We start from the raw sequence: 23,393 nt of genomic DNA on the forward strand, positions 1-23,393 counted from the left end.
GGCCCTCATCGTGGTATGTTACAAGCCCGATCAATTTAGGAGATTGCAGAAATATTTAAATAACTGCAGGCTGAAGATGTCAGGATTGAGGGGGGAATAATTGTGTTTCTAGCTAAGATTCTGAGATTCCCGAAACCGCCCCAGGTATTCGTGATTGTCCGATTCTGGGAGGTGAGTTATCAAAAAAGTTCAGAGCTTTGATAGCCGAATCATCCAATCACAACGCGCGGAAGTGCCGACCCCAACGCCACCAGGTCGAAAACAGGGGTCTACATTACTATGACCTAATCGAGTAAAAGCGGCACTATCAAATTCTGTTACGGAATATCTTTACTCAAGTAGATCAAAAGATCAAAAGGGCTAAAACAAAAACACTAATTATCCCAAAAGGACTAATCTCTATATGGAAACTAGAAAGTAAACAATACTGGAAAGTAAACAAACCTCTCTAAAGCAGAAACAACCATGTAGGCAAGTGACTTTCGGTATGCCGCTTTTAGCCGCCCCTTACACACGCTAACGGGGGCGGTCTCGGTCGGCTTATCCCGATGATGGCGAAAAATAACGTCGCGACTTTCTCCTGTCCAAGATATATACAAATACACGCAGCGCTACGAAGTACTCTATCCCCACATCAACATCAACACCACAAACATGTTCGGAGGACGTGAGTATTCCTTCAATTACCGCCCGCGATCACCCACGATGGAAAATAAGCTTATCTGGAATCTAACCGCGCCACAGCACCACCCCAACTCACCGCCGCCGAATTGAAGGCCCAAGAGCTAGAGGCCAGCCTCACAATCCAAAAAGTCCTTGTTGGAGCTGTGTTGCTGTATCTATGTACGTCCATCTAGGTCTATATACATTGTATAGCTAGCTAACATACATCGCAGCCCCGTTCGCCGTTAGCGCAGTCAAGCAGCTCATATAAAAGGAGACGAAAATTTTGCAGCACGGAGACGGAAGACATGTCCAGCACATCGATATAACCTGTATAATAGCCTAGGATGGCGAGGATGCAAATGCAACCATGGATGGAATGCTAGTGCAATATTGGGTCTTGGGAGTCTGGGTAGATTGGGGCTTTCAGATGGAGTCTGTACGATAAACAACCTATATCAATCGCTTTTGCAAATCCAGGCGTTGCCCGTTGGTCGTTTACGGCCTGATCCCAAATGTCCCAGTTACAGAGACCCCGCAGCGACGAGATGGCGATGGATTATTCGACCTCGCACATATATTGGAGCTTAAAGCCACCCATCCAAGCAGGTAAACTACATTGGCCCAGTCCGGGTTATAGTGGGTTGTCTAGGTGTTCCATGCCTGTTTAAAAACGCCATATATGTTCGAATCATACAAACCCGAACTGCATCCTCCTTAATATTTCACTTGAGTTTTCCCGAATTGGTCTAGCCGTTTGATTTTCCGGGTTGCCATACTGCTCTTCCGTAAAATGCTTGCACTTCTACTAACAGACAAAACATTAAATTCGACCTAGTCCCTACGCTTGCCAGAAGCCAAACATATAAAAGTAGGTAGGTATCTGCCGGCGGCCACGCTTCTAGCAGCTATTCCACACCAGCAAGCAAATCTCTCAGCTACGTCTTGCCGCTTTCTAAACCGGGGCACGTCGTCCACCATCCGTGCGGAGGCCCGGATAGACATTCTTCTTGGTTCCAATCTTATTCTCTGCCAGTATCTGCCCATATAGAAGAAGCATTTCATCGGGTCTGGGATCCTAACCGCAAATCTGGAAATATGCTTCTGTGGTTAAGCAGTCATGGAAACCATATAACAGGGGCGACACCCGTTTGTCTCCTAGAGAAGCTCCATATTTGCCTGCATTTAATCAGCTATGCGTACCGAATGACGTGATGGGCAATCGGCTTTACTAGAAAAGTGATTAATACTCTTTCTTGTGAGTCTAGGCGCATCGTTGATTCCATCAACACTCAAGATACGGTCCTTGTACTTCTCTGGCCGAATGTATGGATGGCATATACTGGCGGCTATGAAAACCAAGCCCGTGAGTGGCGGGTTCATATTCTCTAGCACTGCTTTGTGAGATAATACCGCGGCGAAGTTCCCCCTAGCTGATGTGCCACCAAGGATAAAAACTTTATGGAGGTCTGTTTGAGATTTGCTATCCCGTCCGCGGTTGTGGCCTGGATGACTTAGTATAGTTGCTACTGGGGGCACAGAAATTACTCACCTAACGCAGAACGTCCTGGCAATCTTCCAGACCGCAAGGAAATGGATGCTCAGGTGCCAATCGGTACTCCACGTTCACCACGCTCGCCTTTAAAGTTCGAGACATCGCTCGACAAGTCCCGTCATCTAATTCCCGTTTTGTTTCAACGCTATATTCCGGTTTCAGGGAAATGGTGGCGAACCGTTCTCAAGGCCCCTGAACACGTATCCACTGCCCTGCATATATGTGATCAGAGGAAGCCCGGATTCCGCGGTTGGAATATAAGACTAGGTGGTTATAGAGTGCTTCGCTCGAGATTAAACTGAAAATTCCACAATATCAAGACCTTCTTCAGGGGTGATTGGATCACGCTCCCTTTTCATCCCACAGATTTTAGTTCCTAGGGGGTGGTTGTAGACTGTAGCTAATGAGGGTTAGCAGGTGAACTAACATTTAACCATTGAGGATCTAGATTTGCTAGATATCTGTGTTCCGCCATCTTGGGTGAACTTCGAATCAAAGATTTCCGGCTGCTTATAGAGAAGTGGATTTTATTGCGGACACGAGGCACTCGATCAAATGTATCAACTTTTCTTGGTAAGTTAAATGTGGGAAAAGCGCTTAAGATATTTTTTAGTTATGAGGCTTTTAAAACACCTCCTATCTACATCTTAAACATAACTTATTTAGGAATTATAAAGCAGCCAACGTAGCGCCCTCCTTGTAACTCTAATGTTGTTGGCTGTCTTCCTCCGCCCCAACATGGTATTCTCGCTATACCCGGTATACCCACTCCCTCGCAGCTTCACTAACCCAGAACGTCTATTAAGTGCGAAGTCAAGAGCCAACACGAACAGAGAGTGGGTCCTTGCCATGCAAAAGCTACGGGGCATACCTTATCAGATATAAAAGATTAGACTATCACGGAACAAAACCCACTTTAGTTCGAGCGGCTACGGTCCACCTCACTTGGCATGCGACTCGGTAAGACGACGTGAACTTAGTCGTAGACCACTTAGTATTCTATAACATAAAAAATATATATATTCGAAGCAGTTGGTTTCCCGGACTTCCTTGGATACAGCATTCAATGCCTGCTTGAAGGTATCTGGTTGGCCATGGCGTTGAACTTCCTCATAGTTGTCTAACTTTCCATGTGGGCATGTGGACTTCACCAGATATACCCATGGTTGATCGACATCGAAATGTTCGTGGACAGCATGTTTCCGGGTCGCTGGGCTATTTTGAAAAAAATACTTGGACTCAGATTTGGCATCGAGTGGGCCTTTAAAGCAGAGCTTTGCTCCCTCGTGGCCTTGAGGGCACATCCTGCACCCTTTAGACGCTCTCACACGCGACTTGCCTCCCCGAGAACCATTTCTCCACAGCCCATCCGGCATCGTACCGCTGTGCTGGAAGCACAGCTCCCGAGCACTGGCAAAGCGCCGAAGCTCGATGCTTGAGTACGCTACGGGCGATTGGTTTTATCTATACGGAACCTGGCTCCTAAAGATATGTCTGCTGATATACTCAGCAGTCCAACTGTGGGATAGCGGTATTATCTGTGGAAACATTTGAGTAGAAGAATACAACTGATGTTGTTATGTATCTCTATATATATAAAGATTCTCGTAACTATGTCTAGGAGCTAGAATATTACACTTCATGTGCATTTCTCATTGCCGAAGATCTCGTAACTACCAGAGGAGGAGAACTCGGAGGGGTGGGAAGCCTCTATTCGCAAGCACTTTACGTGGTACGATATTGAAGATTATCTTATAACAAACATCCTAGCACCTCCGAATACCACACTAAGGTCGGAAAGTGGAACAGTCATTATAGACCTGGGAGAGATTGATGATACAACATCAATTCAATAGTTTGAAATAACAATAATATTTCAAAAAGCTCGCGCTAGGAAATGTGCAGAGTGTCCTACATTTGCTAAACGTGCACACGTCCCGCCAGGATCTTCATCTTGCCGACTGGGTATATAAGTAGAGCACTCCAAACAACTGGAGGCACTGAAAACAGGTAGAAAGAGTTGATTGATTCTAGTAATAGAGGTGGAGGAGAAGTTCTTATTATATACGGGCAAAAGTAGGCTATTTTTGCTACATGTAGCGCGCACCTGAAACTCCTGATTTTCGGCATTGCCGAAACTCAATATCCTCCCTTATGCCGTGTGTCAAAAATAATTACTTTGGTTTTTTCGTTATAATATTATAAAAGTGCGCTTGGACAGTTTCTGCGATGATAATATATAGCAAGCCTAGAAAACTTAAAGTCGCAACGGGGCGGCCGTCATAGTGATGTATTCCGTCCTGTGGGTTTGGCTTGAAGTTGCGATTTAGTAAAAGCGAAGCAGCGCCTACAGCTGTCCTCCTGCAATTCTCGATCCCAACAGCTTATAATCAACACACCAAAACCTTTATTCACGAGGTATTAAGAAAGAATATAATCTGTCTAGAAGCCAACTTTAATCGCTAGTTATCTCTCCAGGTTGCCGACTACACCATGCAGATGAAAACTTAAAAATCAAAATCGTCGTGCTGCAGGGTCACATTTCTTGAGGGTTAAGGCCAAAGTCTGGTGCTGAGATCGCTAGAACACTGCTGTACTTGAGTCGAGTTCACCCATTGTGTCAAGTACCTTCACACTGCCAATGCCCTTCATACTGTCAAGAACCTTCACACTGTCAAGAGACCTCACTATATCTTATATACACAACACATCCCTTCTAAACCACTTATCCCCCGTAAACTAAGCAATCCTATCATGATTATAGTATATAATCATCTAAGCACTTGCATAAAGCTTCTTATCGAGACGTTCTACCAAAGGGTGGCATATTCCACTTTAATTTGAAATGCAATTTGAAATGGTAGTGAATAAGAAAACACCAAGCAATAAGGCTAGAGCAGGTTGATAGATGGGGAAAGATGATACCTCCGGGGGGAAACTGGAAACACATGTTCGGACACTATCTCTCCCTTGCATCCGCAATACCAGACATGATGGCACGCCAACCCGTAGATGGCACCCTTGATGACAGCCTTGGGAGTTTTGGGTTCAACATATTGTTCCCCTGCCATTCTGCAGATGATTTTGTTGTGGAACTTGTGGAAAGCGTTGGGACTATAGCACGGCATCGGAGGTTGAATAGAGACGCATTTACTACCGTAGAAGGAGAGACATGATCGAGGAGTCTACACCAGCTTCCCCATTTGAATCCCACCCGGGAAATCCCCAAAACCGTTGGACGCGCAAATCTCCACGTAAGTCGTAGCCCAAGCCTGCCAAGTCCCGGTATCATATCAACAAAATGCATCGATCAACAGTACCTCCTCGCCCAGCCTAGCACAGCCCAGCGCACTCAGCCGTCCAGATCTTGGCAAAGACATACAATCTTTTCGCGCGTACGTGGTACAGCCGCGCCAAGACCCGAGGTTAAGTGAAGATCGCCAGGCATGCGATGAGGGTCTTGGTTCGGCATCTTGGCAGGAAACGGTGCTGGTGATTCTCCGTGATGGGTAGGGAATGAGATTTGCTTGGAGTGAGATGTTTGTATGAGGTGTTTGGTTTTGTTTTGCATGTCGGTGGTATTAGAGATAGGAGATATTTGTTTGGCGGGCGGGAAGAAGGGGAGCGGCGGAATGTCAGGAACAAAGTTTTTTCATGTCGATGGTAGGATATATTTCCTGATGAAGACTCGAGAGTTCTCGCTAGCAGCTGTTGTTTAAAAATAATAATATAGTATCCCCCTATAATTCGACGACGCCAATAAACATTTATGGAAATGATCAACTAAGACAATGCCATTCGGCCTAGTAGACCGTACTTACTAGACATATGGCCGCTTCATCAACATCTTGAAGTCCAAATCCTGAAGTTACGAACACGGAGGATGTGCAACACGCACAACATCTCGAGGAATTCGGAGGATTTGATACTCTTGGCATTGTCTGACATAAACCAGTCAGAATGTCAAGCTGGACGTACATCCCTCAAATACCCGATTACTGTGCAGTATAACACATGGACACAACACATCGTGCTCCTTGATATATCACTGGATAGTATAAACTTGGGTTGTCCCGAGAGAGGATGTGCGGATAGGTCTCCAGGAGGCCCTGCAGCGTAATCAAGCAAACGCACACAGTCGTGGGACGCTGTGGACCTCCCGCACTTGCGGCTCGAAGGATTCCAACAATGCCCGGCACTTGCTCCCCGAATCCCCGTATCATCCATATGAGGTTTCATCATGCAACTCTGCACCATGGCCTATGAGATGGGAATTTAGATATTGTATAACCCGACGCGAGGTCTTGAGCTGGGCGGGCCAATAACAATACGGAGTACTGGTGGTGAACGGGAAATGGGGGAAAGATCCAACAGCTCAGGAATTCCCTGTCCATAAGCAGCAGCCGTTGACTCCCGGGTCATGAAGCTACATGTACATGTACATGTACATACGAAGTATTTCAGATTAACGCCGATTCGTGAGCGCGGGAGGCTGCAGAGAAATAAAAATAGATTTGCACTTCCTAAATCTCATCGGTCGAAGGCTTAGGGGATTCCCACCATAAAGCGATAGCTGGACGTAAGCCCGAGGCAGAGTGAAAAGTCGGAGTATCGAGGCCCAACACCTTCACCAATAAGAAACGTCTTAAGCCGTGGTACGGAGAGCGCCAAAAACAGCCAACGGGCACACGAGCGGCGTGCAGCTTTTCAAGTCGTGCTTCGTAGTTATGCAGCTGCGCAAGGCTGTTGCGCATCTGTCTTTCTCGGGATTCGTGGGCGGAGATGAGCCGAAGATTGAAACTCACCGCTGCTTCTGTTATTGGCCCGATCATTTGGGTGCCGGAGATGCTGGGAGGTTAATAATAATAAAAGGCGTGTGTGCGTGTGCGGCTGCATTCGCTCTGCACTGTCGGCGTAAATGCCGCAAGAGATCAGCGCGTGATGTTGAGCAGTTGAGGGTTTGGGCGCCAGCCAGAGCCAGAGCTGGAAGTCGTGGGGTGGAAGAGTGGGAGTGGAAGTTTGGGGGTTGAAGGCGATATCCGCTCCTCAGGTGCCAGCTGGACGCCGCTGGGTGGAAGGACAGTATCAGAGTATTGTGCTGCACTGTACATGTACGAATGCAAGTACTGCAAAGGAGTGAATGGGAACACAACAGCAGAACGACAGCCAAAAAATATCAGCATAGCATAGCTAGCTCAGGCGAATCTAGAGTTTAGGGGACCCGGAAAAGTCGGAACGCCCAAGGAGGTCTTTGCGATGTCAACACATTATGGGAGTGCCTCCTGCATGGCTTATGCACAATCCACGATCCCGTCTGCATCAAGCAGGGTGCAGCAAAACGTACCTACATCTGAAAGGCCCAAATTGCAGCTTTTGCAGCACTCGCGTGGATGGACAAGCTTTTCTGGATTTTTGGAGATCTCCGCCACCAAATGTCTTTGCATGCTGCTGAACGGGAAGTTCCCGGAGCAGGAGGCCATAAATGGTCGTTCTCAAGGTTGTTGATGCGGTTGCAGCGTGGTAGCAAAGCTTGAGCCTGGAGCATTTGAGCTTGGGGTTGACATTAAAAAAAAATGGAGACTCCACGATCCAACAGCTTCGAGGAGTTGGGGCAAGCCCTTTGCCGTATTGGGACTTCCCCAATGGCGCCATCCATGAACCGTGGCATCCTGGACCCAATTTGGATACAAATAGCAATTAGGGATGGGCTTTGGAGCGCGCCGACTATCGGGGGCGTTTGATGTCTCTCAATAATCTGCCTATGATAAATTCCGTATTGTTGATAGGCGGCCCGCGCTCGCCTCAGGACGTGGGACAAACCGAGGACCACAGGAGGAAATGAATAATAAACGCCGTGGTACGCAGTACGGTGGTCGGTCTTCAAGGCAGTTAGTTTCGCTTTGCACTACTTTTGATGCATTTCCCGGAGATAAAAGAATGGAGTCGTTTCGTACACCAGGTAGTTTCAGATATTAGTCTCGTAACCCCCTACTACTCGGGATTCCGCACTGGGACCATTACGCGGGACGGGACACCAGGTCGCATCTGGAGCTGTCCTGCCGCGTAGCTAGCACATAAATCGCTGAAATGATAGTGACCCGGAGGCTTTGACACATTTGAAGGTGTCGTCGAGTCGTGAGTCGCTGGAGATTGCAACTATTGAATCAGGCCCTGAAATAACCCCAGGGTCCGCTGCCAGCCATGATTGAGACATTCCTGCTCTGTTTAGAACTCTAGAGTCTCCTCGACATCAGATGCTCTGGATCATCCTGATGGCTTGCAGGTCGAGTTCCCTTGAGATGTCGTCCGGAGTCCGGAATCTCCCATGGACACAATGCAGTGTACAGTCCATACACTGTGTTGCGTGAGAGTTACAGGCAGATTGGTATTTGCAACGGCCAGCCAATACTAAACGGTATTTGCAGCACGTGTAGCAGCGGTGAGTTTGGGTGGAGAGCGTGGTGATGCGTATGGAACCCTTTTTGATCGTGACTTGCTTGGCCTGAAGCTTCAATTCAGAGACGCCAGAGAAATCAGGGGAGGGTCAGCCGATCGCTATGAGCGTTGAGGGTTGGCGTTGAGTCGCTACGCTGTAGGCGCTGTACAGTAATAATACGTACTTCGTACAGTGGCATACGGTGCCTTGGGGGAAAGGGGGGGGGGGTTTACGTGGGGGGCGAGTTGGTTGTTGCATGGGAACCGGGAATTCAAATAATCGCAATTAGATTGGATCGCTAGAGTTGCAGGGTCTTTCAGTGGCTGGCAGGCCTTGGATGCCACGATGACGGCATCACGCCGCTTTCGTATCGAGTCGTATATCGTATAGCGCGGTTGCGTACATGTACAGTAGTTGCAATAGTGTCCGAGACGTTGCAGCGCCCTACCGTAGTCCCTCGGCCCTCGATCCCTCGTGTTCCTGCACCGTTCCGGCCTTCGTGCGTGTCTACTCTACACTCTGTAACTTGACATATCCGCACAAAGTAGCTGGATGACCCGACCCGCTACGGATGAACTACTGAACTGTCATAGTAGTCTTGCGTCGTGGAGACACCTGAAACATACGCCAGAGGTGGAAAGGTGGAAAATAGCTATCTCCTTAGTATAGCACGAGCTTCCTTTTCTTGATTGCGGCTGCACGTCATTCGTTGTTATTGGCCCCTTCTAGCATCAGGCTTTCGGACTACCCCGGCAGAGGGTAGATCGATCGCCCAGGTAGCAGTACATCGCACTTGGTAGCAGCCGTAGGCTCGAACGGAGTACTTGGTACCTGAGTACGTACCGCCGGAGCACTTCTTACCTGTTATCTGATAACCTCGTCCCCTCTCTCCTCTTCTCTGCGATGTCATGTCATGTCATCCTTAGTCGTGAATTCGTTGATCCTGGAGCCTTCCTGGCTCGGCGTATGCAACCTATTCTTGTGTTGGTGAGGGGAGATGAGGGGAGGCGATCCATCCCAACGATACGTTGTAGAGATCTGAAAGGCAGTGCTACCTACACTAACGAACGAGGAAGCTGTATGAGGACCCCCCCAAGAGCCGGTTATGCGAAGGCTTATTATGTGCTGCCTGGAAGCTTCTCTTGGCGGCTTCCATCCTATATTCCGTGCTTCCTTTCATGTTGTCATCCCATCCAAGGATCATGGAAGATTCCTCGTCCCTGCCAAGCGGATCGTCGTTTATCTTTCTCGAAAGGCATTGTACAACATTGATCGCACTGCGCAACTCCGAGCACTTCCACGCCTCAGCGGTTTCTCCCATCCATCGTCGGCTGTGAGGAGTAATGAGGAGTGAGGATCCCCTTTCGATGGCGATGGCGATGGCTGGTGCGCCTACAGTACGGGCCAAACTTCGGTGGATCGGTGGAGCACCTGGAGTCGAGCCAGTCAAGGGCTATCTGGCAATTAGATTGTCGCATCCCACTCATGTCCCGCCCACGAAGGTTTGAACGAAAACATCTTCGCGTCCTCGGTGGCAACAAAAACAGGACCGAAAAGCGTGTGGAGGGCTGAGGCTGCTAATTGGATGAGAAGAACAATGGAGATAAGTAAGACGCAGCATCATATGGGTAGAAGGAAATAAAAGCCACGGAGGGGGAATGATTGAACGAAACGGACAGGATGCTTTTGCAGCCGTGGGTAACGAGAGTAACAGATGAAGGGGCCCAGTTTGAGGTCTATAAACATTCTTGTGAAGTGCTCCCTGGTGGTCCCTATTCACTATTCACTGGAACGGGAGTTGTCAATTGACAATTATTGATACTTGATATGCTGCTTCGCTCGGAGTAATAATACGTATTCGTAGGCGCATGGGGCGGATAACGGCTCAAACTCGCATCGGGGAATCCGCTGGCGCCGACGCCGATGGGGGCGCGGGGTGCGGGGCGCAACCAGAGGTGGCTGAGTGGGAGAATTTAATCCGATTTATGAAAATCGATTGCAGAGAGGGCGGAAAGGAGAGCGGAAAGGGGGGCGGAGGGACGCGGCGGAGCAGGAGGAACTTTAGTCAGTCAATTGCTAATGGCTGCCCGTACTTCGCACCGCAGCAGTATAAAGTACGTACAACCTACGTGGTCCTCCGTAGCCCTACGTACTACCGCGGAGAAGCAAAACCCCGGCCACCGTACGCAGTCCCACGTACTAGGAAGCAGCCGGCTACTCGGCAACTACGACAGCCCAGATCCGCCACTCGGACGGATTGTGCAGCTTTCCTCGATCTGGGCACGGGTTCCGCATTCGTCGTCATTATTATTAGGGTATGCCACTGTGGACCTGTAGACTATGCTGGTACAATACTCCTAGTACTCGACGGAGCACGGTCATTCTCTCTCGTCCTCGCTCTCATCCTCATCCTCATCCTCCCCATCTCTCCATCCCTGCTCTATCAACACCAACCTGAATCGCATCGGCCCTGCCCTACTCCCTCCCCCTACATCCTCCGGGCGTGCTGTCGGTACGTACGTACTCTACCTGATATTACGATGTTCGACATGCTCCGACAATGTCTTATGGCCAACACGAACATGGAAGAGGGAGCCTAGCCACGGATGCCACGTCCAAGACAACCACCACCTCTCAATTAACTGATCATTCCCACGGCCTCTTGGCCTGAAGATATCCGTCCAGCACCAGCACCCGCCAAGCCAGCCCAGAGTGCGGTGCTGTATCGACAAAGGACGTTTGTACGTACATCCCCGAGACTCGTTCCCTTGGACCGTTACATCCATTCTCCGCACGACGCCCATACGAAGTGCTTCTGTACGGAGCCAACTGCGGACCGAGTAGTACAGTACAGTAAGAAAGACATACTGCGAACAGTATTGAGCGAGACCGAGTCGCCATCACCACCGGTTTGGGGGTCCCTCTACAGTATTTTAATATTCCCACTACAACCAACCACTATCACCCCTCGGGAATCGCTTTTGGCCGGACCCGCTGGAAATATCGCTGCCCCGTTCGGCGTAGCGCCGCCCTCGACGATCCAGCGGCAACAGCGGCGCCAAGTTCAACGACGAGCAGGCAGCCCGAGTCCCCAAGTGACCCAAGTAATCCAAGGTGGTGCAGTACTCACTACGCGCTACTCGAGTGCTCTGCTCGACTCTCCTCCGGTCTCTGGTCTCTGCAATCTGCACTGCACTCTGCACCCTGCACCCCCCCCGACAGGGACAGGCTCCCCACATCGAAACCGTAGCAGTGGTGGAACTTGCACTGCGGCCCTCGTCAACCAGGCCAAGAGGCGCTCATCCCCCCCTTCAAATCCCGCCCAGCTCCCCCAAGTCCCCACAACCACGACCGCAAACCACCAACCTTTCCTTCCAGTCTCCCCGTGGAAAGCTGGGCAAACCAACATATCTTTGGTCAACAATCGCTATTTATGCCCTCCATCCTCCCCCCGCCCAAATGTCGCCGTAAAGGAGCGTTTACAAGACTCCGCCGAACGCTGGATATAACCTATAGATCCGACGACGCCATAATACAACGCCGAGGACTGAACAGTACTGCAGAGCCGTCTCTACCCCAAGATAAGCCGTGAGGGTTTGCTCGGATATTGCCTTCACAAGCAATCGGCTTCCTACCATCGCACTATAGAAGAATCACAGCATTTGCAATTACCCGTATTCCTCCGAGGCCATGTCGACAACCGCGATGACCCCGCCCTCAACCGCGCCCTCCTTCAATTCAATCTCCTACGAAAACGCCAAGCGTGATCCCCTCCCAAAATTACAGACCGACTGCTCCTCGTCGAGTACAAGTCACACATCGTCGCCCGAATCCCGCCCAGTAGATCTGCAAAGCCCCATTCCCGAGGAGGAAGAGGACGAGACCAGCAGTGAGACGGCCAACGAACCTGTTACACCTACAGACGGGCATCAACCTCACATGTTTCAAGATAGGATAAACGGAGCCACCAAGCACGACCAAGACTCCCCTCATACGCTACGTCTGATGGGAGAAGCCCCTCCTTTAATACTCAACACCCAAGCCACCCCCCCGCCTTCCGTGCCTTCGAAGAAGGGGAATACCTCCCCAGCCGAGCCCCAAACACCTAAAACTCCCATTCAAAGGAGACCGACTTCGTCCTCCAAAGACTCCCATATAAAACGTGCAATGTCGGGGTTATTTAGAAGATCGAACTCGCATGGTGCCCATCTAGAAGTGAGACCGCTCTCCAGCTTGGATGGAAACGTGGTAGCGAATAGCTCGGATCCCGTGTTCGGGCGGGAACAGCATCGTCTGTCAATAAGGCGGATGTCAGCGGCTAATTCAGTGTCCAATTCGCCATCCACCACTTTATCAAATACACCACAGTCACCGGGGTCACCGGTGGAGACCGAGCAGCCGAAATCTCGAGCACAACTACTCCAGGTCCAAGAGCCTTCCAAGGACGAATTTTTCAGCGGCCGAAAAAAGAACCGCGCATCAACAGGCTTCAGTCTTCGGGATAGACTGTCGAGGCACAAGATTTCCTCCAGTGACAAAGATGGGAAACGTGATCATGAACGCCATCGCGCGACGAGCGTTGATCTTGATAGCCCTAGTCACCACCCACATCGTTTGCGTCACCAAGACCAACGTAATGACTCCAACGCCAAACTCCCCGAGAGGGCTGTCTGGGCGCTCCCCGCAGAGACTGGTATTGGCCTGAAATCGCGCCGCATGAGTTTAAGTCTCCCCGACGATTTTACAGTTGACGTAGCAGAGCTATACTCTGAGTACACGGATCAAAGTAAATTGGTGGGTCGACGTGGGAAGAGTATTGGTAAAGGCGCCACGTCGAAAGTTAAGCTTATGTACCGAAGAGGTACTCCTGGCGAGGTATATGCTGTTAAGGAATTCCGTGGCAAATCATCGAATGAGAAGGCGGAAGATTACGAACAAAAAGTGAAATCTGAATACTCAATCGCTAAAAGCGTACATCACCCGAATATCGTGGAATCATTCCGCTTGTGTACGCACAATGGCCGCTGGAATCACGTTATGGAGTACTGCGAGCACGGGGATTTGTTTAATATCGTCTCTCAGAAATACCTTTCAAGGGACGAACGGCTGAATGACCGTCTTTGTCTGTTCAAGCAGTTATTGCAGGGGATTCATTATCTTCACGGCAATGGCATCGCTCATCGCGATGTTAAGTTGGAGAATCTCCTCGTTACGAAGGACAGCAAACTGAAAATCACCGACTTCGGCGTCTCAGAAGTTTTTGCCGGCATCCACCCTGGGCTTAGGGCTGCTGGGGGACAATGTGGAAAAGATATGGGAGAAATCCGACTCTGTGCCCCGGGCATGTGTGGCAGCCCTCCATACGTTGCCCCTGAGGTCTTGGGAAAGAAGGGTAAGACTAGTCACTAGCATATTTTTGTTACCAGTATTAATTATTGTTTTCTAGGCGAGTACGATCCGCGTCCTCTAGACGTCTGGGGTGCTGCTATCGTCATGCTCACCATGACCTCCAATGGTTGCCTATGGAGCGAAGCCAAACCTGGTAGCTCGCCATTGTATGACGACCTAGTCCGGGGCTGGAACAAATGGAACGATAAACACGCAGATGAGGTTGATCCTGTCATCACGGAGACTGATTACCCTCATGTGGCTTTCTTTGATCAGATGATCAATCCTCCGGCGTTGCGGCGTATCCTGCTTACCATGCTCAACCCGGACCCATCAAAGCGAGCCACCATAGCATCAATAGCAAAGAACCGCTGGGTGAAGAACATCGAATGCTGTCAAATCGACAGCTACGACGATCCCACCACCATGATCGATGCCTCAGTTAGCTCCTGTACGAAAAACATGAACAAGGTGGTATGGCACAACCATCTTCCTCCTAGCACCCGTCTGGGCCACAAACTCGTCCGTCTTCCGGGCGCTAATGACATGTAACGGAGCCTCAGCCTGAATTTTTTTGATTGCCCTGCGGTGCGGCATTGCATGGTTTATTTAGCGGGTGTATTTAGGGAACAGTGTCCATATGGGTGGCTTCAAAGGTCAAATATCTGGCAGGCGCAAGCATTCTTTCGTGATCGTTATTGGGATGCGAGACTATAAAACGGGTGGTTTATTTCTATGATTTCCTGCGGGCGAAGTTAAGAAATTGCATTTGTTACTTGTGTTTGTACTCGGGTCTGCCGGGTGCTTCAATGGGTTGGCTGAAGGGTGATGTCCAGGTTATGACTGCGGTGGTCTGGGGAGGAGGAAGATAGACAGACCATGGATATGGAAATGCCAATCAATAGGCCTCGTTCATTGTTTGCTTATGTGGAGTATATTAGATCGAATTTGGATACGAAGTACTTACTATATACGTATCCTAATATATCGGACTTTCAAGAGTCCTAGACGTAATATTTCTACCTAATACCAACACATAGGTCTCATTCCTCGCTCAAATCCACCGTACTGTAAGAATTGTAGAACAGCAGTTCCTGCTATTCTAACGTATTTACCATACACCTTCCCAACCCCAAACTTTTAGATAGCAAAACGTAGCTCCCAACATGTGAAATCTGTTACCATCCCAAGTAGCTCCTACGATTGTCCCTGCTCGAAGCCTCCACGAGATCGAGCCAGCAGCGCCACTTTCAAGGTTGGTTCCACAAGCCCTGTCGTTCTACCCCATGAAATAGCTAGTTCACACTGTGCACAGGCTGGAGGGCGGTTCGTGATTGGTATCAAAATGTTCGCCACTGCACCGTTATCTCTTTTGCCGATTTTCTTGAGATGTCAGAGACAGGGGGTGTACAGAAAAGTGTTACAAGGGGAGATTTTTGTGTTTGTGTGCTGGCAATGAATGAGAGATCAGCTGTGGCGAATAGTGCAATATACCTACCTATAGCAAGGTAGAGAGAGGTGTTAGCGTTAGGGGAATGTGAATCAATTGCTAATTCCTTTTCGTGAGTTAAATTGTAGCTTGAGCATTTTCTTTTTTCGACGCAGAAATACTGTCTCTGCTGGACCTTAGGTTCGTACCTTGTATCGGCTTGGCAATGGCGTATCCAAATCTAGAGCGCTGCATGGCTTGAGGATAAAGATAATTCGTTCGCAGATTTAGCAGCAAAGCAGACATCAGCAGCAGACATCAGTAGTGTGGCCCAGATGCAGACTGAATGAGTTCGAGAGCCGGCAGCTCCCCAAACTCAATTCCAACGCCTGATATCACCTCACTCATCCCCAACCAAAAAGCTCCCGGAGCCCAACACCACCAACCACCACCACCGCCGCCGACGACCGCAGACAACGAGCTCTCCCTGAGCTCTGCGTGCGCGCCTAAGCTGACCTGAGCTTCTAGGTTGGTGGCCCAGCGCGAATCAAACAAATATCAATTAAATGGCTATTGGAGATCTAAAGACCCGATTACGCGCCAAGTTCTCTCGCCGATCATCCACGGCGTCGTCGCTGTCCAGCGTTGATGTAGATGGCGAAGTTTCGGACCAGACTCACAACAATTCTCCAAGTCACAAGCTCCTCACCGCAACACCTCGCGCGCGCTCCATCAGGTCTCGTGGCAGTCCGACACAGGGAAAACGACCGGCTTCGACGCTCGGGGGAATCACAATTGATGAGGGCACTGAAGATGCGGGTTTAGGAGAGGGGGAACAGCTCCAGTTATATGGTGAGGACGGGGGCGTGCCTCTGAACGCTGGCAGCGGCAGCGATCATCTGCGCGAGTCAATGACAACGACATCTACTACAGCAGCAGCAGCAGCAACGACGCCAATCTCAAAATCAAAACCCCCACCGGCGTGCGACAGGAAATCCCCGGACGAGCAGAACAAGCACGATAGCACGTCGACGGATTTTCCAACGCCGAATACTGATATCGGCATCCCTGCTGTTCCTGAAGAAGATAGCGAGGAGGCCGATAACACCAATAACAACAAGGAAACGCAGCAGCAGCAACGCAAGGGATCCCATATCGATTTCACATTCAGCAGAGCTTCCACAAGCCCGTCTGCTGCGTGCCAACCCTTGCCCTTGCCCTCGCCCTCGCCCTCGCGCCCTACAGAGCTCCCCCGACGACAGAGCTTGCTGCCGCACCAGCAAACGCGCCTGATCAAAACGCTGCTGGAGACGGAATTGCCCCCGACGGCGAGAGCTTCGAATAACCACCACGACTACTTTGCACACATCGGCCCCTCGACCATCAGCGCGAATATGGTTAGCAGGAAGATCTGGGTGAAGCGGCCGGGGGCGTCGGCTACGCTCGTTACCATACATGAAGATGATTTGGTCGATGATGTGAAGGATATGATCTTGAAGAAATATGCAAATTCGATGGGCAGGAATTTCGACGCGCCTGATTTGACCCTGAGGATATGTCCGCGGGAGCAGATGCAGGAGAGGACTTTGGGCCCTGAGGAACCGATGGGCAGGACTCTTGATGCGTATTTTCCTGGTGGTCAGACTGTGGATGAGGCGCTTGTTATTGATGTGCCCCTGAGGAGGACACCAAAGCCTTCACCGCAGGCAGGTAGGGGACATTATGATGATGGAAGACCGTTAGAGGGTGGTTCGGATTATTTCCCTCCCATGCCAGCCGCAGTTCCTGCTATCCCTTCGCCACTTGTTGCAAACAGCGTGCCTGTTAATGGGCAAGGCAGCTCCCATCATTCTAGTTTGACCACACATTCTATGTCTGTCTTGTCAACCGGTCATGTCCCCGCATTGCCATCGCCTGGAAGTAGGAGATCGCATACACACCATAGACCGGATAGGCCACGAATAGGTCGGCAGCACACTTCTTCACCCGTTATCTTGGGTAGCCAAGCTACGGGAAGCAATGGTAAGTGAGCTTGCCTCCAAGTACCATTATCAAGTGCTGACTCCAGTGCTTCAGAACAGTCAAGCATCCCATCTGCTCCATCTCCACTTCCCACACCACCCCCAGCTCCACAACCCGAATTGGCACAGATCCAACGTGTCGCCACTCCTCCCCCACGAGTCTCATCTCCTCGGCCTCGAAATGTCGGCCGCAAGAGGAGTAGGAAAGTAAATGGAGAACACCCATCCTTACCAACAGGCATGCTCAACGGCGCCGTCCCACCAATCAACGTCCTAATAGTCGAAGACAACATCATCAACCTCAAGCTCCTAGAGGCATTCATGAAACGCCTCAAAGTGCGCTGGCAAACCGCCATGAACGGCAAAGAAGCCGTGACGAAATGGCGTGCAGGTGGCTTCCATCTCGTGCTCATGGATATCCAACTCCCCATCATGAGCGGTCTGGAAGCTACGAAGGAGATCAGACGTTTGGAGAGTTTGAATAGCATTGGCGTTTTTAGCAGCTCGGCGTCTTCGTCTGCGCCCTCGCAAGGGGAAAGTCTAGATGAGCCCGAGGGAGAGGATAAGCTGCCTTCTACGGTGCATTTTAAATCGCCTGTTATCATTGTAGCGCTTACAGCGTCGTCACTTCAATCTGATAGACATGAAGCTCTTGCAGCAGGCTGCAATGATTTCCTCACTAAGGTAAATAAATCACCACACACATCCGCACATAAATTACAGTTATAGAATGCTAACTACTTTCTCACAGCCCGTCAACTTCGTCTGGCTCGAGCGTAAAGTCATGGAATGGGGTTGCATGCAAGCGCTAATCGACTTCGACGGCTGGCGCAAATGGAAGGATTTCAGCCAGAAGAAAACCGCCGAGGCTGAAGCTGGCGAGGATAAGAAGAGTGCCTTGGGCGCCGGTGGTAAGGGGAAGGGAAAGAAGGGTAATAGAGTCCATTCGAGGACTCCTTCGGGGGCTAATGGTGGTGGTGGTGACAATAGGGTGAAGGAGAAGGGGGAGAAAGCATGACCTGATTAAATTTTGTTGTTGTTTTCTGTGTGGTTTTTGAGCGTGCATCTCTTCTCCCTCCCCTCTCCTCCATTCCTTCTCTCAACAACCGCGTTGCATACCGTTAGCGTTTTCCATCCTTCGCTTTTACATTCCTTCGTCTTATCTGGGTGGGAATAAAAAGCACATAGCGCTTAAGCCAGGAGCGCTTAGCTGGCCTTTTTTTTTGTACAGGAGCGGCATTTACTTGGTGTACTGGGAATGTTTTTACTTTGCTTCTTTTGCGTTAGGGCGGTTGCTGGAGATGAGGAAGGGGAAGGGGGATATGATGATGTATATTGGATTGGACTGGATTGGATTGGTTGTGGAATATATGGTTTGGTGACCATGCTAGAGCAGAACCGATGAATAGAAACATAAATAATATACACGTGAAATCTAGTAGGATACTGAGCTACGGCAAATCTATACGAAGCACTGAAGGCTTTTTATGTATGGATTTTTAGGATTTATTAGATAGACATCATGGTGTTCTATTGATATTAATTGTATTCTATGCTTTCCTTCTTTAAAACCAACACCCCCTGTTTTCCGCTTTCATCTCTCTTCGTATGGACAATACTTTGAAAAACGTTCAGATATATACATACATGCATGCAATGCGCTCTTTTGCTTTGCCCCAATTAAATAATAATGAAAAAGCGCCCGCCCGGATTTGCCCCCTAAAATTTGCGCTCTTCCCTAGTGGTACGAAAGTGGGTTTGAAGAGGAATGAATACATAATGCGAAAGAAAAGGCAAGATCAACTCGACTATGCGAGAGGCTTCCGTGCGACCATCAGGTACATGGGAGTGAAGAGATCTTCCTTTGCGCCAGCAACCAAGCAATCAGCAGCCAGGGCCATGCTGTCGGCTGTCTTTTGCGAACCGGTGGGGGCAATGCCAATGGTCTCAAGGGCGCCGACAAATTTATGGGCGATGCCACGGCCAATCTTCGTCATGCGGACGATTCTTGGGAAGTCTGCGATCGAGCCCATCATAGACATATCGCCGGCAATGGGGTAATACCATGGGCGGGGATCGGGTCGCTTTGCGAGATCCTCGTGCAGCATCATTTCGAAGCCAGCAGCCTTGATGGCTGCAATACCTTCAGAAATTTTTACCATGTTGGAGATACCGTCGCCCTGCTCGATGCCGAGACGGATCTCGCGGTGGCGCTCGTTCGTGTTGTCGTAGTTGTCTGTCATGAGCCATTCGTAGACGCCGAAAACGCCACCGGGCTTCAGGACCCGGAAAATTTGGGAGTAGACACCTTCCAGGCTGGGTGCGTGGACAGTGGCTTCAATGGCGTAGACAGCGTCAAAGCTGTTGGCTGGGAACGACATTTGCTGCAAAATTTGTTAACAGTGTGGAATAACAAGACCAAGGGGGCTACTAACCATGAAATCACCCTTCACAAATTTCAGCTGATGTGATAGACCTTCCAGCTGAGCATATTTTGTTGCGCGCTCAATTTGGTAGTCGTTGTTGTTCAACCCGGTGATGTGTGCTCCGGTGAACTTTGCGATCTCTCGAGCTGGTCCGCCGACACCACATCCAACGTCCAAAACCTTGTCTCCATCTTTGATGCCAATCTTAGCAGCAAGGTAGTGCTCGTGGCGGGCAATGGCTTGCTGGAACTGCTCGCCGTATGCGAAGCGACAGAAATGGAAGGACTGCCCCCAGCCGTACTCGTAGAAATCGGTGACGAGATTGTAGTAACTAAGAATACGATGAGTATTGTATATATACAGGAGGGAGATGAGCCTTACTGTCTTGTGAGGGTGGCATATTCGGCTTTTCGTGCCTGAAAAGGAAGTTAGCCATTGCGACTGAGATTAAGGGGGGAAGGGGCAATGAAAATGTACGTACATCTCTGTCTGCAAGAGTCTCGTCCTTTGCAGTCTTGTCATCCCAATGCTTGAAATACTCATCGACAGCGGCCTTTTGGGCAGTCTTGTCCTTCTTCATCAACGCGGAGAGACCGCCCTGGGCATTGGACGAGTCCTTGTGCATGGCCTTGTTGAAGGCGGCATCGCGAGTATGGTCCTCGGTTTCAAGGTTTGCAGGAGCCATTGTGAAGGAAGAAGTAGAGATGTGTTGCGGTGGAGGGGAGAGGGGAGAGAGTGTATGTGAAAGTAGTGATTGACAAGTGAGGAGGATGAAGTTCAGAGGCTTTCAGCGTGTTTATGTATTTTCTGAGCTGGGGGATTATTGTTCCTAATCTAGAATCGCAGGGATAATTTAAAGTCGGCTCGTTTTCGTATTACTTCTGGCCTAGCGCCCCTAATCACATGCTTGGGTGTGGCGTATTCGTACTCGTTGCTGGTGGCTGGGGGGCCCTGATTACATAATCCACCAGGTTTTTTGCCTTCAGCCTCATCTGACGGAACCAGAGCCAAAATCGACTCCCGCTTATCTAACAACGGATAACAACATTTCTTCGCCCATCGTTAACATCACCGTTGATCGCCCATTCTGTCTCTGCACCAGGATACTAGGAGATTAAGATGCCGCCCCAAATCAAGCAGGATCTAAACCGCTCGGGATGGGAGACAACGGACTTCCCTTCGGTTTGCGAGAGCTGTCTTCCAGAAAATCCCTATGTTCAAATGATTAAGCAGGACTATGGCGAAGAATGCAAGGCAAGTGACAAACTCCACCTCAACCCCACGTCTTGAAGAATACTAACTTTTGAGTCTATAGATATGCACAAGACCCTTTACAGTATTCAGATGGAAGGCCGACCGGACAGCACGCACCAAACGCACCAACATCTGCCTCACTTGCGCCCGCCTCAAGAACTGCTGCCAGTGCTGCATGCTCGATCTGTCCTTCGGTCTGCCCATCGTGGTCCGTGATGCCGCATTGAAAATGATAGCGCCCGGCCCACAGAGCGAAGTAAACAGGGAATATTATGCCCAGGAACACGAGAAGGAAATTGAGGAAGGACGAGGCGGAGTAGAGGGTTATGAGAAGACCGACGAAAAGGCTAGAGAGCTTCTCAGGAGATTAGCCAACAGCGAACCTTACTACAAGAAACAGCGGCGAATTGCTCCTGCAGATGGCGAAGCTGCTGGTGGGGAAGGGTCGAGTTCGGTTTCCACTGCGTTGGCGACGAATGGCCCCGGTCCGATACGAACACGAGATAGCAGGGGTGGGGTGTCATCGCGGGGAGCAGGACGGGGTGGGAGAGGTGGCAGAGGGGGAAGGACATTCCCCAGTGCAGCTCAGTTGCCTCCTTCACAACAGGATATACTACCACCGGCTGATCACACCATCACGTCTTTATTCGTCACTGGCGTCGAGGATGATCTTCCTGAATACAAGATCAGGGAGTTCTTCACTCCTTACGGAAAGATTCGATCACTTGTCTGCTCGCATATGTCGCATTGCGCTTTCATCAACTATGCTACGAGAGAAGCTGCAGAAGCTGCTGCTGAGGCGCTGCAAGGAAGGGCTGTTATTGCTGGGTGTCCCTTACGAGTGCAATGGGGAAGGCCAAGACCTATTGGGACTATGGATAAGGACGAGAGGATGGCTACCGGCAGAGAAGGACGTCATGCTTTTGCAACTCCCTCAGCGAGAAGCATTGAAGGTGGAAATAGGCAAGGGGGAGCTCAAGCGCCACCTGAAGATGATCTGGCAAAGATGACCGCGGTTGCTCCTCCACCTGGCGCGGGCGATGTGCAATATGCTAGTTTAGCTGGGAACTAATACATTAAGGTGTAAAATGGCGAAGGAGTTCGGCGTTTGAAAGATGGATGTTATGGCGTTGGGCCGCCTCCATTGTATAGTACAGTAGCTAGTGGTACACTCATAAATCTAAAAGAACGTCAAGCAATATGTCACTCCCCCGAAATCTCCCCATAGTACACTCTAACAGTCTCCACGGGCACAAAAAACAACCAGCTCCTTGTAATCCCTGCCAAGCCCTCTAAAACAACATGTCACAACTTCAAGGTGAAGATTCTTAGAACATCGTCCATAAGCCTTCCGGGAGGAGGATGGCCTTATGTACTCCGCCGATGACCCTATTATTTATCCCCACATGTCTTCCCATCAATAACAACTGTCTTCCCATTCGGCATCTTAATGGTATCATTGTCTCCTCGCTCAGTACGGTCATGCATCCGCAATTCTACATATCACGTAAGTATATCTCCATCTCCAGTGCTTTTCAAGTAGATGTAGCAGAGCCAACTCACTGTACATGTTATCCCCTTTATGTTCCCCTTGCACCACATTTTCCATCAAGATTTTAGCAACATCCTCAGCATGTGCTATGGCAGGTGCCAGAGCTGGATCTTCAGGGCTTAGATTTGAGTTCTTGCGGAACCCATTGCGGGCTTCTTGACGCGCTGCGTGGAGGAGTGGGAGGTCGCCTATAATATGAGTGAGCGGTTGGTTTCATAGATAGGTCCTGAATTCAGATATGAGATTCCACAGGTGCATAGTCTCACTAGGTATGGAAAATAGAAGTAGGAAACCTAAAAGTACAAGCCCGGATACAACTATGATCTAGCCTTAACGAAAGACAGCTTTTCTCGACGATAAAGGTTAAGGGGCATACTATCCCCAGTATCTTGGAAACACTGTTTGGCTCTTGGGGTAGCTAGTAACCTCTCGAAATCTTCAAAAGAGTCTATGGCAAGGTTTTGTACTTTTACAGCTCTACTTTTATTGCACATAGCGAGTCTGGTGAGGTAGCGTTACGAGGAGTATTGGATAAGCGGGCCAGAAGACGCTTTCAAGTGATGAGGAAAACACGTACCTTGAAAGGCTATCCTCGCCGAGCGTAGCAGGTGCCGGTAAGCTGCTAGAGCCATTGTTGTTCACTTTCTGCGGGGGTACACGCCGTCAGCA

The 23,393-nt window shown here is 49.8% G+C and overlaps 6 protein-coding genes across 6 annotated transcripts; 4 read left to right on the forward strand and 2 right to left on the reverse strand.

The window, feature by feature from the left end:
* Positions 1-10,733: 10,733 nt before the first annotated feature.
* On the forward strand, positions 10,734-12,163 carry BP5553_01462 (uncharacterized protein; the record flags this gene model as incomplete). The annotated part of the gene is made up of 4 exons (XM_032010085.1): positions 10,734-10,768; positions 10,798-10,969; positions 11,016-11,166; positions 11,532-12,163. The coding sequence occupies 4 exons, from the start codon at positions 10,734-10,736 to the stop codon at positions 12,161-12,163; spliced, it is 990 nt and encodes a 329-aa protein (XP_031874139.1).
* A 181-nt stretch (positions 12,164-12,344) lies between these two features.
* BP5553_01463 (Protein kinase-like (PK-like)) lies at positions 12,345-14,594 on the forward strand (the record flags this gene model as incomplete). The annotated part of the gene is made up of 2 exons (XM_032010086.1): positions 12,345-14,046; positions 14,101-14,594. The coding sequence occupies 2 exons, from the start codon at positions 12,345-12,347 to the stop codon at positions 14,592-14,594; spliced, it is 2,196 nt and encodes a 731-aa protein (XP_031874140.1).
* Positions 14,595-16,037: 1,443 nt separating this feature from the next.
* BP5553_01464 (uncharacterized protein) lies at positions 16,038-18,510 on the forward strand (the record flags this gene model as incomplete). The annotated part of the gene is made up of 3 exons (XM_032010087.1): positions 16,038-17,493; positions 17,548-18,176; positions 18,244-18,510. 3 exons carry the CDS (start codon positions 16,038-16,040, stop codon positions 18,508-18,510), a joined length of 2,352 nt encoding a protein of 783 aa, XP_031874141.1.
* Positions 18,511-19,300: 790 nt separating this feature from the next.
* On the reverse strand, positions 19,301-20,603 carry BP5553_01465 (Sterol 24-C-methyltransferase; the record flags this gene model as incomplete). The annotated part of the gene is made up of 4 exons (XM_032010088.1): positions 19,301-19,876; positions 19,928-20,249; positions 20,300-20,334; positions 20,400-20,603. The coding sequence occupies 4 exons, from the start codon at positions 20,601-20,603 to the stop codon at positions 19,301-19,303; spliced, it is 1,137 nt and encodes a 378-aa protein (XP_031874142.1).
* A 434-nt stretch (positions 20,604-21,037) lies between these two features.
* On the forward strand, positions 21,038-22,244 carry BP5553_01466 (Uncharacterized protein; the record flags this gene model as incomplete). Its single annotated transcript, XM_032010089.1, has 2 exons — positions 21,038-21,176; positions 21,256-22,244. The coding sequence occupies 2 exons, from the start codon at positions 21,038-21,040 to the stop codon at positions 22,242-22,244; spliced, it is 1,128 nt and encodes a 375-aa protein (XP_031874143.1).
* Positions 22,245-22,564: 320 nt separating this feature from the next.
* Positions 22,565-23,356, reverse strand: BP5553_01467 (Uncharacterized protein; the record flags this gene model as incomplete). The annotated part of the gene is made up of 3 exons (XM_032010090.1): positions 22,565-22,668; positions 22,736-22,912; positions 23,302-23,356. The coding sequence occupies 3 exons, from the start codon at positions 23,354-23,356 to the stop codon at positions 22,565-22,567; spliced, it is 336 nt and encodes a 111-aa protein (XP_031874144.1).
* Between the last annotated feature and the right edge of the window lie 37 nt (positions 23,357-23,393).

The sequence above is a fragment of the Venustampulla echinocandica genome (assembly GCF_003357145.1).
Source record: "Venustampulla echinocandica strain BP 5553 chromosome Unknown scaffold_0, whole genome shotgun sequence".
Taxonomy (NCBI): Eukaryota; Fungi; Ascomycota; class Leotiomycetes; order Helotiales; family Pleuroascaceae; genus Venustampulla; species Venustampulla echinocandica.